This window comes from Medicago sativa, chromosome 6, assembly GCF_051527215.1.
Source record: "Medicago sativa cultivar Bolivia chromosome 6, Bolivia_mono, whole genome shotgun sequence".
Classification (NCBI taxonomy): domain Eukaryota; kingdom Viridiplantae; phylum Streptophyta; class Magnoliopsida; order Fabales; family Fabaceae; genus Medicago; species Medicago sativa.
In genome coordinates, this window is record NC_140754.1 from 97,793,912 (window position 1) to 97,810,182 (window position 16,271).

A 16,271-nucleotide genomic window follows, 5' to 3' on the forward strand; every position below is an offset into this window, starting at 1 on the left:
ATTACGCTATTGGCGTAATCTACGCTATTAGCGTAAATACTCCAGAGAGCTACGCTAATGGCGTGGCTGGAGCGTAGCAGCAGGGCAGGGCCAACGTGGCACACTCCTATTGGCCAGATTATAAGCCGCCTTACCACGCTATTAGCGTGAGTTGCGCTATTAGCGCAGGTGCAAAAACACAGGCCATTTAAATAGCATTTTTACCTCTCTTTTAGGTATTCACTATTCCATTGAAACATTTTATACATTTCTAGAGAGAGGTTAGAGCTATTTCATAGAGAGAAACACAAAGCAAGTGATTAAGGAGTAGATTCAACCCTAGATTCATTGAGACATCAAGGATCTTGGCATGGAATCTTCATCTTTCCTTCATTCCTTGCATTAGTTTACATGTCTATGGGTAACTATCACCTTCTTTGTAGTATTGAGGTAACTATCAAGCTATTATGTAATCTTTTGATCTTTTAATATATAAGGTTCTAGCTTAATGATTCAATATTGTTGTTATTCTTGCTTTTAATGCTTTCAAAGAGATTCAAGATGATTTGGACACAAACTCTTGAATCTAGAACTAGAATAACAATCTATCTTATGTTATATCACTCTTGACAAGTTTGAAAACCTTTGATAATTACTTTTAATCAAGCTTTTAATGCTTTCGGATACTTAATCAGGCTGGACACGGTCGATTAAGTTATCCGATCGACTTTGTTATCGTTTAAGGAATTTGGACACGAATGTTTAAACGCTAACTTGGAAATAACGATGTCGCTTTGGACACGAAGGATGTTGTAGAAATGATTGTAATAATATTGGTTATAAAGCTAGAATCTGTTAATCGATTGAGAGATTGCTGCTGTTATGCTTGCTCGTTATCTTATACCGCAAGCGAAATAGTTCGATACCCTCTCGTTTTTACTTTTGTAATCTATGGATATAGTGTTACAAACAAACAAATTATATCCAAACCCTTAATGTGAACTATTGCGAAAATGCTTATAATAAACGTAACTCCCTGTGGAAACGATCCTATATATACTCACGTGTACATAGTTATATGACATGTAGGAAAAATCTTACATCACCCCCCACTTTCTTCTTGCCACCGCTCATCCGAGTTGCTCCCCTACTTGGGCAGCCATCATCCGTTCTAAAAACATTCTCTCTGATGGCTTCTCTTGGAGGCATGGTAACGGTGCTTCATCCTTTTGGTTCTCTAATTGGAACTTGACAGGTATTCTAGCCACTGTTGTCCCGTTTGTCGATATTCATGATCTTCACCTAACCGTCAAGGATGTTCTCAATAGCCCAGCTCCCCAGACTAATATTCTCTACACCATGTTACCTCCCGAGGTTGTTGACAATATAAACAACCTCAATGCTCGATTTAATGAAGCAATCGAAGACTCTGCTATTTGGTCCAGCAACAAAAATGGAGTCTACACAGCAAAAAAAAAAGGTTACGAATGGCTTCTCTCCCAATCTATGGTTAGTACTAATGCCATTCCCCCTCATTCTTGGTCTTGGATTTGGAAATTGCATCTCCCGAAAAAGTACAAATTCCTTGTCTGGTTGGCCTGTCATGATGCTGTCCCAACTCTTTCTTTATTAAGTCATAGGAATATCTCCCATTCTGCCTTGTGTACTCGTTGCGGTCAGCATGATGAGACCCTTCTTCATTGTATCCGCGACTTCCTGCACTCCTCTAAAGTTTGGCGGCATATTGGTTTCGGCACTGATGATTTCTTCGCCGAAAATAACACGCATGCTTGGTTGAAAAATGGTCTTACAGGCCCTCTTTCTCTTGCCTTCTCTACTGGTCTTTGGTGGGTGTGGCGTCATCGCAACCTTATGTGCCTCAACAATGAAGAGTGGTCTCTCACTCGCCTTGCTTTCAATATTCACAATTCCATTGCTGTTAACCACGCCTCTTTCCCTCATTCTTCTCATGTTGCGGACGTGGATAGTGTAGTTAAATGGAATTGTTGTAATCATAATTGTTACATTTTCAATGTCGACGGGAGCTGTCTTGGAAATCCTCAAAGATCCGGTTTTGGTGGCCTCCTTAGAAACCACACTGGTGGCTTTATCTCTGGCTTCTCATGATACATTGCTAACTCTGATGATATTCTTCTTGCTGAGCTTTCTGCCATTTTCAATGGTTTACACATGGTTAGAGCTTTGGGTATTACTGATTTTGTGTGCTATTCAGACTCCCTACATTCTGTTAGTCTCATAAATGGGTCTCCCTTGAAGTTTCATATCTATGCCACCCTTATTCAACATATCAAAGACCTGCTCAACCTCAGCAATACTTCTGTTTTACACACTCTTCGTGAAGGGAATTATTGTGCTGATTTTCTTGCTAAGTTAGGAGCTACTTCAGATTATGTGTTGACTACTTATGTTTCACCTCCGGAAGGGTTGTTACCACTCATTAGGAATGATGCTTGGGGAACCTATTTCCCTAGGGGTTAGCTAGTTTCGTCCCTTTTCTTCTTATTTTTTTTTTCCTGTTCTTTTTCCCTTCTTTTTCCCTTGTAACCAAAAAAAAAAAAAATACCTTTCTTTTTAAAGACCTGACTTTGAGTTTCATACACAATTAGTATTACTAAGTGGGTTCCAAAACACCATATTATACTTCTGAAATGCATACATGTTTTAATTTAAGAGTAGTGTTAAGAACACTATATTTTCAACACATGCTCTGACACTAGTTCTTTAGGAAAATGCTAACAAATGTTTACAAGACATTGTCTAAGAACCCAAAAGAAGCTACTTTTACATAAGAAATGATGTATTTATAACTTTGACATGTTCTTGATTTGTATTTTCAAGAAGAAAAAACTATTTTATGTATTCTTTAAACAATGCATTCAGGACACTTGTTGGCCTAACTCATTTTTTTATTGGATAAAATCAACGTATGTCTCATTCTTTTAAAATAAATTTCACATAAAATAGTAGAATTCATGTGAATTTTAACAAATAAAAGAGTGATTGTTAAAAGAACGTTGGTAGCATTTCTCTGTCTCAATGATAAAAAAAATTATGCAAACTTTGAAGCAGCCACATTTTTATATTTTTGTAATTTCGTGAAACATTTTTTTTTTTATTTCAATGCTATAGTATCTTAAATAAATTACGTCATGAAAAATTTATATCGCTCTTTTAGCTTCATTCTTCTCGTCAGGATTTGAATGAAATACATAACACAAGAGTCAAGGACGTGACAAGGTAAATTCAAACAATATTAGTATTAATTGTAATTGTACATTTGGGAATGAGAAAATGTGACATGATAAATATGAATTTAAAGAGGAGGAGATGAATTGGACCTGTTGGGGATGTCAAAATATGATTTGTCCAAACCAAATGAATCGCAGCGGATGTTAAGGATTCAAATTCATCAGATTTTGCATCATTTCCGTTCTGGAATGACAGTGCGTTAGAGGACTTGAAAATAATATATATGAACTTCCATCTTTCAATATGTAGGTACATCTCTTAATTATTTTAATTTATTCATATATATTATTTTTGAAAATTGAGCTGATTGGATTTAACAGTGCCTCCATTGTTGAGATATGGAAAGTACTGTGGACTATTGTATAGTGGATGCCCTGGTGAAAAACCTTGTGATGGTCTAGATGTTTGTTGTATGAAGCATGACCAATGTGTCACAGTCAAAAATAGTAAGTTCTATTTTATATATTTCTTCTTAATTATATATATGATGACTTGTGTTTCAGATTATATTCTCCATTTTTAGTATCATCTGATTCAGTTGAATCTAACGTTGTTATTGATTAGTCTTAGAATTTTCTTTGCGCTTAATTCAATCCTAAAAGCTATATGGATAGTAAAAAAATTTAGGTAGCCTGATAACAAGACAACATATTTTAGAATTTAGATACAAGTTTTTGTATGAAGCACATCACTGATTTTTTCACAAATAAACAATTTAACATATATATTAGGAAGTTTAATCAGTAAGTATTATTGCAGTGGACAAATGCCACTTAATATCAAACACACACAAATAAAATAAAGATATGGTAGGTAGCTGATAATGATTTTTTACCATATAAAATTATTTTTAACCAATATAATAATTGGCCTTGTACCTGTTATGAAGTTTATGTACCCATAAATAAAGACTAACCAATGACCCTTCATCTAATTACTTCATTTCTGGATATTGTCTAATTCATGACCCTTCTTCTTTACTCCAAGGACAAAAAAAAATTCCAGGACAAAAAAAAATTGCTATACTTTAAGGTTATATTCTGTAACCAAAAAAATCACGGTTATATTCTAGAGTTATGTTGGTGGACCTTAGTAACTAACTATTACTCTTATGTAGCGCGACATTTCCGATTGAATGTTTGTCTGGTGTCCTACACATGTTGTGATAAGTGCTAGGAAGTGATACTTTCTTGTTATATTTTAAGCACTTTTTGTTACTTGTTTTGCAAGTTATTGAAGGAAAAGCCGAGAAATAAGTGTTAAATGCCTTATTACGCTTTATATATCTTACTCTATCCTTTTATGCAGGAATTCACCCCAAGACACTGATCAAAGACCAAAAATCATGAAAAAGTGCAATTTGGCAGAAGCTGATCCAAGAGGCAGTAGCAACTCGCACTCAACTCGCAACTGCGAGTGCCAATGCGAGCAACTCGCAACTGCGAGCTCATTTACTCGCAACTGCGAGTTAGGGCGGTTTGACTCCTCATTTATGATGTGGCAGCAGCTCATTGGTCCAGAAGAAGCACTCGCATGTGCGAGTGAAGCTGCTCGCAGCTGCGAGCTCAAGCAAAACAGAATGCTATTAAATGCCCACTTGCTATTCCTTGAAGATATTATGTAGGGATCATCTTAGATATTTTTAGGATCTTTTACTCTTAGTTTTGCTTAGCTTTTCATTGTAATATCTTAGAGAGAAATAGGGTAGATCATATAGAGTGAGAGTGATTTAGGAAGTTGGATTCTTATTCCTTTGTTGAGACATCACAAGGTGTAATGAATCTTTCCTTTTCAATCCATCCTTGCAAGGCTTCCATGATGATGTGTAGCTAAATATCCTTTGTTGGGATGATAGGTACTTGATTCTTTCTAACATGTAATCTTTTGATCTTGCAATATATGGTTCTAGCAATTTATATTCAGTATTGTTGTTATTCTTGTTGCTAATGATTTCAATGAGATTCAAGATGATTTGGACACGAACTCTTGAATCTAGACCTAGAGTAGCAATCTATCTTAGGTTAACTTACTCGACATCTTTGGTAATCCTTGATAATCACTTTTAATCAAGAGTTTAATGCTTTTGGGCACTTAGTCAGGCTGGACACGGTCGATTAAGTTATCCAATCGTCTTTGTGATCGTTTAAGGGATTTGGACACGAATGTTTAAATGATACCTTAGAGATAATGATATCGCTTTGGACACGAAGGATATTGTAGAAATGATTGTGATAATTTTGTTTATAAAGCTAGAATTCGTATGGATCATTAGGTTATGTGTGACGCTTGGTTAAGGAACTCTACTCCTAACAAGTTTCAATCCTTATTTATCTCAACTTTTACTTTTGCAATTTAGTTTAGCTAGTTACAATTCAAATAAACAAGTACTCTTAATACTTGGAATGATAATTGATGTTGACTTGTCTTTGATATCGCACTATTCCCTGTGGAGACGATACACAAATACTTATCTTGTTTGATGCAAAACTACTACATCAAAATGGCGCCGTTGCCGGGGAATGGTGTTTATATATCATAGATAGTACGATTGATTTATCATTTTAAGCATTCGTACATAATCCGTAAATAGTTTTCTTTATTTTATAGTTGTTTATACTAACCCCTTGGTGATAAACAAAGAAGAGTTTCTTGTTAGTTGTTTCCGTTTTAGGATCATCACTTAGCCACAATCATGGCTGATCATGGTTATAATAACTTCTACACTCCACTCGAGTATGAATCATATCAACAGTATCAGCAACATTCTTATGAAGATGAAAGATATTCGGTGATAGAAAATACTTTGAATGTCTTCATGCAACAATCCATGATAAACATGCAAGATACCAACCAAAGATTGAAGAATTTATCACTTCAAATTGAGTTGATTCAAGCACAAATCATGGATAACCAAGCCAACAATCAATCCACTCTTGGAGAACAAGAAAATAATCCAAATATGTTTGAGAGAGTCGAAGAGATTGTTGAAGAAGTTGTTGTTCAAAATGAGGAAGTTACAACATTAGAAGAATGTGGTGCACCACACAAAGAAGAACTTCCTCAAGAAAGGCCAAATATTGAACTGATCAAAACGGTTGATATTGAAGAAGTAATGGGGGTTGAGAAAAAGGAACGGTTACTAATCAAGGAAGACTTAATGGAAGTAAGGGGGAAGAAGATGAACAAGGTAGAAATCGATCGGGTAATTGATGAGATTTGCACCTTGTTCAATAAACCAAAGTTAGGGAGGTTATGGACTCCAAGTCAGTTGTTCCTAAGGTTCATGGAATTCCTACCAAAACGTAGGGTTTCAAAAGATGATGTGTTATCCGTCTCATTTTGGCCACCCTAACGGAAAAGGCGTCGAGCTAACGACGTTAAACAAGCGCTAGTTGGGAGGCAACCCAACTTTGTAAGTCCATTTATTGTTTTAATGCATAATTAGATATTAGAGTCATGTGCATGCATCACAACATCCCAAAACAGAAGCCAAACAGAGAGCAAAATTCTGGAAAGTCATAACTCGCAACTGCGAGTAAAACAGCTCGCAACTGCGAGCAAAGTGGTAATTGACTGCGTTGACCACCAAATCACTCGCATCTGCGAGTAAAGTTGCTCGCATCTGCGAGTAGCTGCAGTTCTAGCAGTTACAAAATTCAAAGCCACTAATTCCCTCATTAATTGCTTGTAACCACCCTTTACCAACATTTACCCTATCATTTTCGGTTTCAAATCTCTTTCTTCCCAAAAACTCAAAATTTTTCTCTCAAAGACAAAAACAAACCCTAAAGCTTCTGAGACTAATTCAATTCAAATCAAGTCGATTTCATTGCTTATCATTTCTGTGTGTGTATTTCTTCATATTCAGGTTCGTTGCTTGTACTTTTAACTCTAATTCTTGAATGTATGCATGAAACCCTAGGGTAGATGATTGTTCTGTTGATTCAAAAGCCATGCGAAAATAATACCCACATGATTGAGATAAGCCAAAATCATGCAAAGAATCCACAGATTCGTATCCACAGTTTTTGGGTTAACCCTTTTGTAAATTTTTTTTCATAAAATTAGGATTTTTGTGGACCAATTCGAATTTCAAGCTTAATTCATGATTTTGCTCTTATCTTTATCAATACTAGGGTCAAAAATGCTTTGTAAAGAGTTAGAACATTATGGCATTGAGGAAATTTTGAAAAAAAATTTGAGTTCTGCACTTTTCTGGGTAACTCGCAACTGCGAGTGAATCAACTCGCATCTGCGAGTATTCACTGAACTTGCAACTGCGAGTGCAACTGCTCACAACTGCGAGTTATAGCAGAACCTGCTGCATGTTTCTGTGTTTCTCAACTGTTTCATCATGCATTTGATTTTTAATGTTCCATACTGGTCTTTAATTATATATTCTATTTTGTATGGTATTTTCCTAGTTGTTTTGCAGGCATGGCACCAAAAAGAGTTAACACGGGTAAGCGAAAGCAAGGCGAGTCATCCGTACCTCAACCCCCACCCCAAAATCAGTCCTTTGATATGGAGAAATTTAGGTCTAGGTACCATCAGAATCGTTACAATGAGTTGCTCAAACAAACCATGTGGTTGGAGAGGGTCTTTCAAATCAAATCCGATGGACCATATGGCAACTTTCACCAACTTTTCCTTGAGCAAGGGTGGACCAGACTTCTCAACCCGATAACCAAAATCAATGCTGAGTTGGTGCGTGAGTTTTATGCTAACGCCCTTCCAGAGAATCCCCAAACCGACCTATTCACCTTTGAAACCTTTGTGAGAGGTCGGAAAATCCGGTTTGATCGGGATGCTATAAACACATATTTAGGAAACCCTTTCGATCTGGATGTTGAGACTGAGAATGGGATAGATGATTTTCATAACAAGCAAAACTTGGGCTTTCTAGATGATGACACCCATGAGGAAATAAAAAGGTTCATTATGTTAGAGGGGGAAAGGTATGACTTAAGTGATGCGGGGAGAGAACATATTTCCCAATACAAACTCATGAAACCACCGACCAAACTTATCTTTCGGTTCATCCTCCACAATGTCAAACCTAACAGCCATATGACTGATTGCACCGTTGATGTATGCCCACTAATTTATTACATTCTCAAAGGCATCAAGGTAGACATAGCCCGAACCATTGCTTGGCAACTAAAGTTGGTTGTGCTTCAAGGCCATGGTGAGCCAAAAACCCGTCTATCCTTTCCTGGTTTAATCATGGGTCTTATCAAATACACTCATATGCGGATGCCAACTGATTTTCATGAAATAATCAAAAACCCCATTGATGATGCTTTCATTACCCGCTGGATTTGGAGTGACAAAGATAAGGGCAAAGGTAAAAGCAAGAAGGCTTCATCTTCTAGGGCACCTCCCTCACACTCCGAGCAACCCACGACTGATTTTGACTTTGCTAGCAACGCTCAGTGGCAACATCAGAGCAACATGCACACTTGGAAAATGCTGGAAGCCACAAACCGTGCGAATATGTACTTCCAGCAGTCTCAGTATCTGATGCAGCAGCAGTCCGGGTACCCTCAGGAGATCATGGATCAGTTTATGACCCCTCCCGCTTTTCAGACTTATGTCAACTGGCCTGAGGGCATGCCAGGTCCTTATGGAGGGGGTGGACACTTTGCAGGTCATGAGGATGCAAACATGGAGGAAGATGTAGGTGATGGTAATGAGCAAGATGATCCAGAGCTGGTCCACAGTGCTACTTCAACCCATCATGGGTCGGATGATGATGATATGCAAACTTGAGGAGGAAGAAAAGACTTGAAAGCTAGTCCTTTTTGAGTGATTTTATTATCAAGCTTTCAGTAAATTCTTGCTGTCTTCCTTATCTTTTATTTGTTTTCTCTTTTGTTAACTTTGAACAATATTTTGTTTCGGTTGTTGTTTCATTTTAGCACATGGACTCATACTTTGTTTTATTTGTACTTTGTTTAAGTATTTTGGATATTGATGTATGATGACATTTGTTTTTTAATTAATATCGTGATATTCGTATTTTAATTAGTATCGTTTAATTAGTATTTTGGTTATGTGTTAGCATTTTTAAGTATTCCATTTTTGTTTTAATTTGAACATTGTGGAAGTTTCTTTTGTACCACTCTCAGATGACTGATAATGATTCATAGTTGTGATTAAAGCGCAAAGCCAAGGTACAAGTTTCCAGTTTTCTAGGTTTTTACTCGAATATGGAACGAGTACTTTGTGCAAATTTAATTTCATTTAGTTCTTCGCAATAATATATTTATTTTTGAACCACTTAGTTCTAGCCTAAAAGTGAGGAAACCTCAAGTGTTTGTACATATGCAAGGAGACCGGAATTCATTGTTTAACTCAATTGTGTTATTTTAAGTCCAATAATTGTTTTAAATTGTGTGAAGGCATGGATATGATCAAGGCACATTTTTGTTATTGAGTGAAACATACTTGACCATAAATAACCTACCTTGTGAGAAGAGCGAGTACTTGCTAACCCACTTGAGCCAAATGAATCGGAGTCCTCAATTATGAACTGTCAATTCATAAGCACAATTCTTGATGAATATGCCCTTAAAATTTTTCAATATCCAGTTCATTCTTGACGCACTTTAGAATTCTGATATGTTTTTAATTGTTGAACCCTAAAATTTCATTGTTTATTTGTCCCTTTTGCCTTAGAGTAGAGGAACATTCAAATAGGGTATTTTGATTCAAGTTGGGGAGAGAAGGTAGATGTAAATCTTTTGTCAAGTACAATGGTGTAATTTTATCTTTGATCAAGACAACATGGTGTTGTAAATACAAAAAGAAAAAGAAAAGAAAACAATGTGTACATGAAAAGAAAAAGAAAAAAAAAAGAAAAAGAAAGAAAAATCCAAAAATAGAATAAGTTGTCAAGATCAAAAGTGTAACTTGTGTAAACACCAAGGGTTTGTAATGATTTGGTAGGGAAGATTGTGGAATTTAATGGTTGATACAAGGAATGTTCCTCTTTGATAGGCTTTTTGATTTCAATTGCCCCACATATGTAACACCCATACCAGACGTATCTAGAAAGTCTGGCACGAGCGTTAATATTAGTACTGGATACATTAAAATATACAACAATTAAAAAAAACTTCGAATGAATAATATTTACATCAAGTTACGTTCGTATACATAATAATACAACACAACTGATTCATACATAAAATACATCCTTGATGTCCATAACGTCCTGCAGCTTTACGAACGAACCCCTGAAGTAATATCCATCCGGCTCCGAACATGCATAAACATCCTGCTTATCTGAAACAAATAAGGATTGGGATGAGACATAATGTCTCAGTGAGTTCCCCTAATTCCTAGGCTATAGGTAACCTCAAGGGAAAACCTACGGTCACCACGTGTCTACATTACAACCTGGCGGTTGATTATACGTGTGTGGGGACCTGCAAACTTAGACGGTAGTGCATACTAAAGCCGTCATAGTCATATCTTACTTGTTATAGGCTTCTCACCTATACATGTCATGGCGGTTGAGGGAACCTAAACCGCATTGCCAAGTGTATGCTATACGTAACAAGGCCTAAACATAAATAACGTAACATATTCATGACATGATTCTAATCCGGACGATTAGGGAAACCTAAGGTCGTCACGGGCATAGCTTTCTTTACTTGTCCTATACATATCTTGCTATCGTCTAATAGCATTTCATGCTCTTGTTCTTAAACATAAACGTGCATGAATTCATTCTTACATAAACATAACATAAACATATCGTGCATAAACGTATCTAAGTTCATTCATTAGGTTAGCGTTGAACAAACAGTTATTATCTTGATTCATTTTACGGATAGTCCCGGGTGGAGTAACCCCGAGATCAATCCCATACATGACCGATGTACGTACATCGGACTCCCTCGGTGTCGTGCGGGTCCCTTGCGGCTTAAACCGTTCCCCCTTAGGTCGAGAACCTCCCGTATCCCCCTGGTGTGGATAACAAGAGACACGAACACCTACGTCTTGCTTACTCGGTGACATGCGGGTCCCTTACGGCTTGAATCGTTCTCATTACGAGAACCCCTTGTATCCCGCTGATGTGGATAGCAAGAGACATGCCACCTACATATATTAATCATGGTCTTGTCGTGCATATAAGTTATACATAATCATACATACATGTTTACCTCGGAACCTTGATCGATCTGATTGTCGGTAACTCATACTTGCTAAGGCATACTTGATCATATGCGAAGAGAATACACTTCGCGTCTTATCATTCTAGGGAAACATATCCTATACTTGTCATACTTATCATTCATGCTATCTTTCTATTTCTCGACTAGCTAAGCCGAGGCTCTACGTTCATTCCCTTTCTTAGTTCATTGCTACCCCATCATGCTTAAACTCTCTTGAGCCATCCTTGTAATACATGCTAAGATTGCCACGATTATCGATGCAAGGATCATTGGATGATGTGTGCAATTTTCAATAATTTCTAAAGACCGAAAGTGCCAAAAACCCAATTCCAAGTCGTTTATAAATCTTATGTTTTGACAAAGCCAAGTTTGTTCCAGTAGAAAAAAATAAGTGAAAACAGTCAAAGAACACTTCGAAACGATCGCTACGGACCCCCACGCGACTGCCCCCAAGCACCCGAGCGCAGAACAACGCGAACGTTGTCCTGTCTGGGGCGCCTAGCGCCAGAGGGAGGGCGCCTAGCGCTGGGCTCTCTGACTTTGGGCGCCTAGCGCCCTTGGTCAGGCGCAGCGCTGCGAATTCTGCGTTTTTGGTGATTTCGGCTGCGAGTTTTCGCCATTTTCGACCCAAAACTCGTCCAATTTGACCCTGTAATGCACCAAACACATCCAGCAACTTGTATAGACTTAATTAAACATATATCATGGCAAATTTTAACATATAATCAACTAGGATTGGCTTAGGGTACTAAGGTTTCATAAAAACTAAACTAACATAAATCATGATTTTCTACAAGATTAATCAATCCCAAAGGTGGGTAATCTATCTATGGAACTCACCTAATCATGTTTGCTTGCTTTCCTTCTATACCTAGCTTCAAACCCTAGCTTTGCTTCATTCCTTGATTTCTTGTTCTTTCCCACCAAACCATGCTTTGATCCTTTCCTTTGCTTGTTTCTTACTTGCTAAGCCATGCTTAATCATGCTTGATCATGATTTGAAAGAAGTTTGGTTGATTAGAGAAGAAAGGGAGGGTGCATGATAGAGAGAAGGAGGAGAGAACTCTTTCTCTCAAAACCTAGAGAGAGAAAGAGGAAGAAATTGTGAGGTTTTCCACCCTCAAATCACTTATATACTCCCTTGAGCGAGATTACTTAAATGCCCTTCGTCTCAATCGTGTTTACCTGACCCTGATACATAACTCATGCTTAACTGATATTACTTATAAATATCTTTCGTCGTACTTAACTTTCTTCATCATAATCACTTTCCACGAATCTTAGTCCTCTGATACATTTAACAGATGAATTTTCCATTAGCTGATGAGCGGGATGTTACAACATATGACATTTCTTTTGTAGCCAAACCAAGTTATAACCCTCAAAGACCTTTTGATCCATGTTTTTATGCTTTTTGAAATGATATTTGGATGGACACATAACTTGATTGGAATGTTAACTTGATTGCCGGATGTGTGTTCATAACCCCCATTTATTTGTTTTCGATTGTTTATCTACTTTCAAAGAAGTGTGTTAGGTGCGGTTCGTAAATAAATGTATTATTGTCTTGAAATATTTGACATGAACTTTGTACTTAGGACTCATCTCATATTTTTAGTAGAATTTTATATTAGTTGGAAACTTAGACTTGCCCGCGCATTCATTTTTGTATCATTCAACTGAAAAAGTGTTCAAAGCCTTTTGTACTTGTGTCTTGTTCTTTTAACTTGCTTGATTTTCAATCTTTTGTTTGAGGACAAACAAAGAGTTAAGTTGGGGAGAGTTTGATAAGTGCTAGGAAGTGATACTTTCTTGTTATATTTTAAGCACTTTTTGTTACTTGTTTTGCAAGTTATTGAAGGAAAAGCCGAGAAATAAGTGTTAAATGCCTTATTACGCTTTATATATCTTAGTCTATCCTTTTATGCAGGAATTCACCCCAAGACACTGATCAAAGACCAAAAATCATGAAAAAGTGCAATTTGGCAGAAGCTGATCCAAGATGCAGTAGCAACTCGCACTCAACTCGCAACTGCGAGTGCCAATGCGAGCAACTCGCAACTGCGAGCTCATTTACTCGCAACTGCGAGTTAGGGCGGTTTGACTCCTCATTTATGATGTGGCAGCAGCTCATTGGTCCAGAAGAAGCACTCGCATGTGGGAGTGAAGCTGCTCGCAGCTGCGAGCTCAAGCAGAACAGAATGCTATTAAATGCCCACTTGCTATTCCTTGAAGATATTATGTAGGGATCATCTTAGATATTTTTAGGATCTTTTACTCTTAGTTTTGCTTAGCTTTTTATTTTAATATCTTAGAGAGAAATAGGGTAGATCATATAGAGTGAGAGTGATTTTGGAAGTTGGATTCTTATTCCTTTGTTGAGACATCACAAGGTGTAATGAATCTTTCCTTTTCAATCCATCCTTGCAAGGCTTCCATGATGATGTGTAGCTAAATATCCTTTCTTGGGATGAGAGGTACTTGATTCTTGCTAACATGTAATCTTTTGATCTTGCAACATATGGTTCTAGCAAATTATATTCAATATTGTTGTTATTCTTGTTGCTAATGCTTTCAATGAGATTCAAGATGATTTAGACACGAACTCTTGAATCTAGACCTAGAGTAGCAATCTATCTTAGGTTAACTTACTCGACATCTTTGGTAATCTTTGATAATCACTTTTAATCAAGAGTTTAATGCTTTTGGGCACTTAGTCAGGCTGGACACGGTCGATTAAGTTATCCAATCGTCTTTGTGATCGTTTAAGGGATTTGGACACGAATGTTTAAACGATACCTTAGAGATAATGATATCGCTTTGGACACGAAGGATATTGTAGAAATGATTGTGATAATTTTGTTTATAAAGCTAGAATTCGTATGGATCATTAGGTTATGTGTGACGCTTGGTTAAGGAACTCTACTCCTAACAAGTTTCAATCCTTATTTATCTCAACTTTTACTTTTGCAATTTAGTTTAGCTAGTTACACTTCAAACAAACAAGTACACTTAATACTTGGAATGATAATTGATGTTGACTTGTCTTTGATATCGCACTATTCCCTGTGGAGACGATACACAAATACTTATCTTGTTTGATGCAAAACTACTACATCATGTTGGTGTCGGATCCCGACATGATATTGACACATGTAGTTACCTTTAATTTATTTGTTTCAGCTATAGTGCATAAGAGAGTTCCACTTATGCCCAAAAATTAGTTATTAATGTAAGGTGAAAGCAAAATCTACATGGAATCAATTGGATATTTCTTTTATAATATATTCGAAAGGAAGGAGCAGGTTGCAAATAAGTGCCCGTATTACAGATCTATTCTACTAAGTGATAACAAAGGAAGATGATTATTAATGCAGAAACAATAAGAGTCCCATATCAGCTGAGTGTGAACCAACTCCCATTTTAAGCATAGAAACCCCTCTTATTAGCCCAATATGTATGTATGAACTCTCCATTTCACCATCTTTCAATTGAATTTATTTTCATATATATTATTTTTGAAAATAATATATATGAACTCCCATCTTTCAATATGTAGGTACATCTCTTAATTATTTTAATTTATTCATATATATTATTTTTGAAAATTGAGCTGATTGGATTTAACAGTGCCTCCATTGTTGAGATATGGAAAGTACTGTGGACTATTGTATAGTGGATGCCCTGGTGAAAAACCTTGTGATGGTCTAGATGCTTGTTGTATGAAGCATGACCAATGTGTCACAGTCAAAAATAGTAAGTTCTATTTTATATATTTCTTCTTAATTATATATATGATGACTTGTGTTTCATATATATTCTCCATTTTTAGTATCATCTGATTCAGTTGAATCTAACATTGTTATTGATTAGTCTTAGAATTTTCTTTGCGCTTAATTCAATCCTAAAAGCTATATGGATAGTAAAAAAATTTAGGTAGCCTGATAACAAAACAACATATTTTACAATTTAGATACAAGTTTTTGTATGAAGCACATCACTGATTTTTTCACAAATAAACAATTTAACATATATATTAGGAAGTTTAATCAGTAAGTATTATTGCAGTGGACAAATGCCACTTGATATCAAACACACACAAATAAAATAAAGATATGGTAGGTAGCTGATAATGATTTTTTACCATATAAAATTATTTTTAACCAGTATAATAATTGGCCTTGTACCTGCTATGAAGTTTATGTACCCATAAATAAAGACTAACCAATGACCCTTCATCTAATTACTTCATTTCTGGATATTGTCTAATTCATGACCCTTCTTCGTTACTCAGAGAACAAAAAAAATTCCAGGACAAAAAAAAATTGCTATACTTTTTCAAGGTTCTATACTGTAGCCAAAAAAATCAAGGTTAAATTCTAGAGTTATGTTGGTGGACCTTAGTAACTAATTATTACTCTTATGTAGCGCGACATTTCAGATTGAATGTTTGTCTGGTGTCCTACACATGTTGGTGTCGGATCCCGACATGATATTGACACATGTAGTTACCTTTAATTTATTTGTTTCAGCTATAGTGCATAAGAGAGTTTCACTTATGCCCAAAAATTAGTTATTAATGTAAGGTGAAAGCAAAATCTACATGGAATCAATTGGATATTTCGTTTATAATATATTCGAAAGGAAGGAGCAGGTTGCAAATAAGTGCCCGTATTACAAATCTATTCTACCAAGTGATAACAAAGGAAGATGATTATTAATGCAGAAACTGCAAGAGTCCCATATCAGCTGAGATGAACCAACTCCCATTTTAAGCATAGCAACCCCTCTTATTAGCCCAATATGTATGTATGAACTCTCCAATTCACCATCTTT

General features: G+C 36.4%; 2 protein-coding genes and 1 long non-coding RNA gene across 3 annotated transcripts; 2 read left to right on the forward strand and 1 right to left on the reverse strand.

The window, feature by feature from the left end:
• The first annotated feature begins 2,169 nt into the window (after window positions 1-2,169).
• On the forward strand, window positions 2,170-2,478 carry LOC146918747 (uncharacterized). Its single transcript, XM_085722083.1, has one exon. It carries the CDS (start codon window positions 2,170-2,172, stop codon window positions 2,476-2,478), a length of 309 nt encoding a protein of 102 aa, XP_085578209.1.
• Window positions 2,479-5,941: 3,463 nt separating this feature from the next.
• Window positions 5,942-6,601, forward strand: LOC146918748 (uncharacterized). The gene has a single exon (XM_085717478.1). It carries the CDS (start codon window positions 5,942-5,944, stop codon window positions 6,599-6,601), a length of 660 nt encoding a protein of 219 aa, XP_085573604.1.
• A 3,750-nt stretch (window positions 6,602-10,351) lies between these two features.
• LOC146918749 (uncharacterized) lies at window positions 10,352-12,506 on the reverse strand. Its single transcript, XR_015014364.1, has 2 exons — window positions 12,276-12,506; window positions 10,352-10,539 (listed from the first exon to the last, which is right to left on the reverse strand). It is a non-coding gene; the product is annotated as an uncharacterized LOC146918749 (long non-coding RNA).
• Between the last annotated feature and the right edge of the window lie 3,765 nt (window positions 12,507-16,271).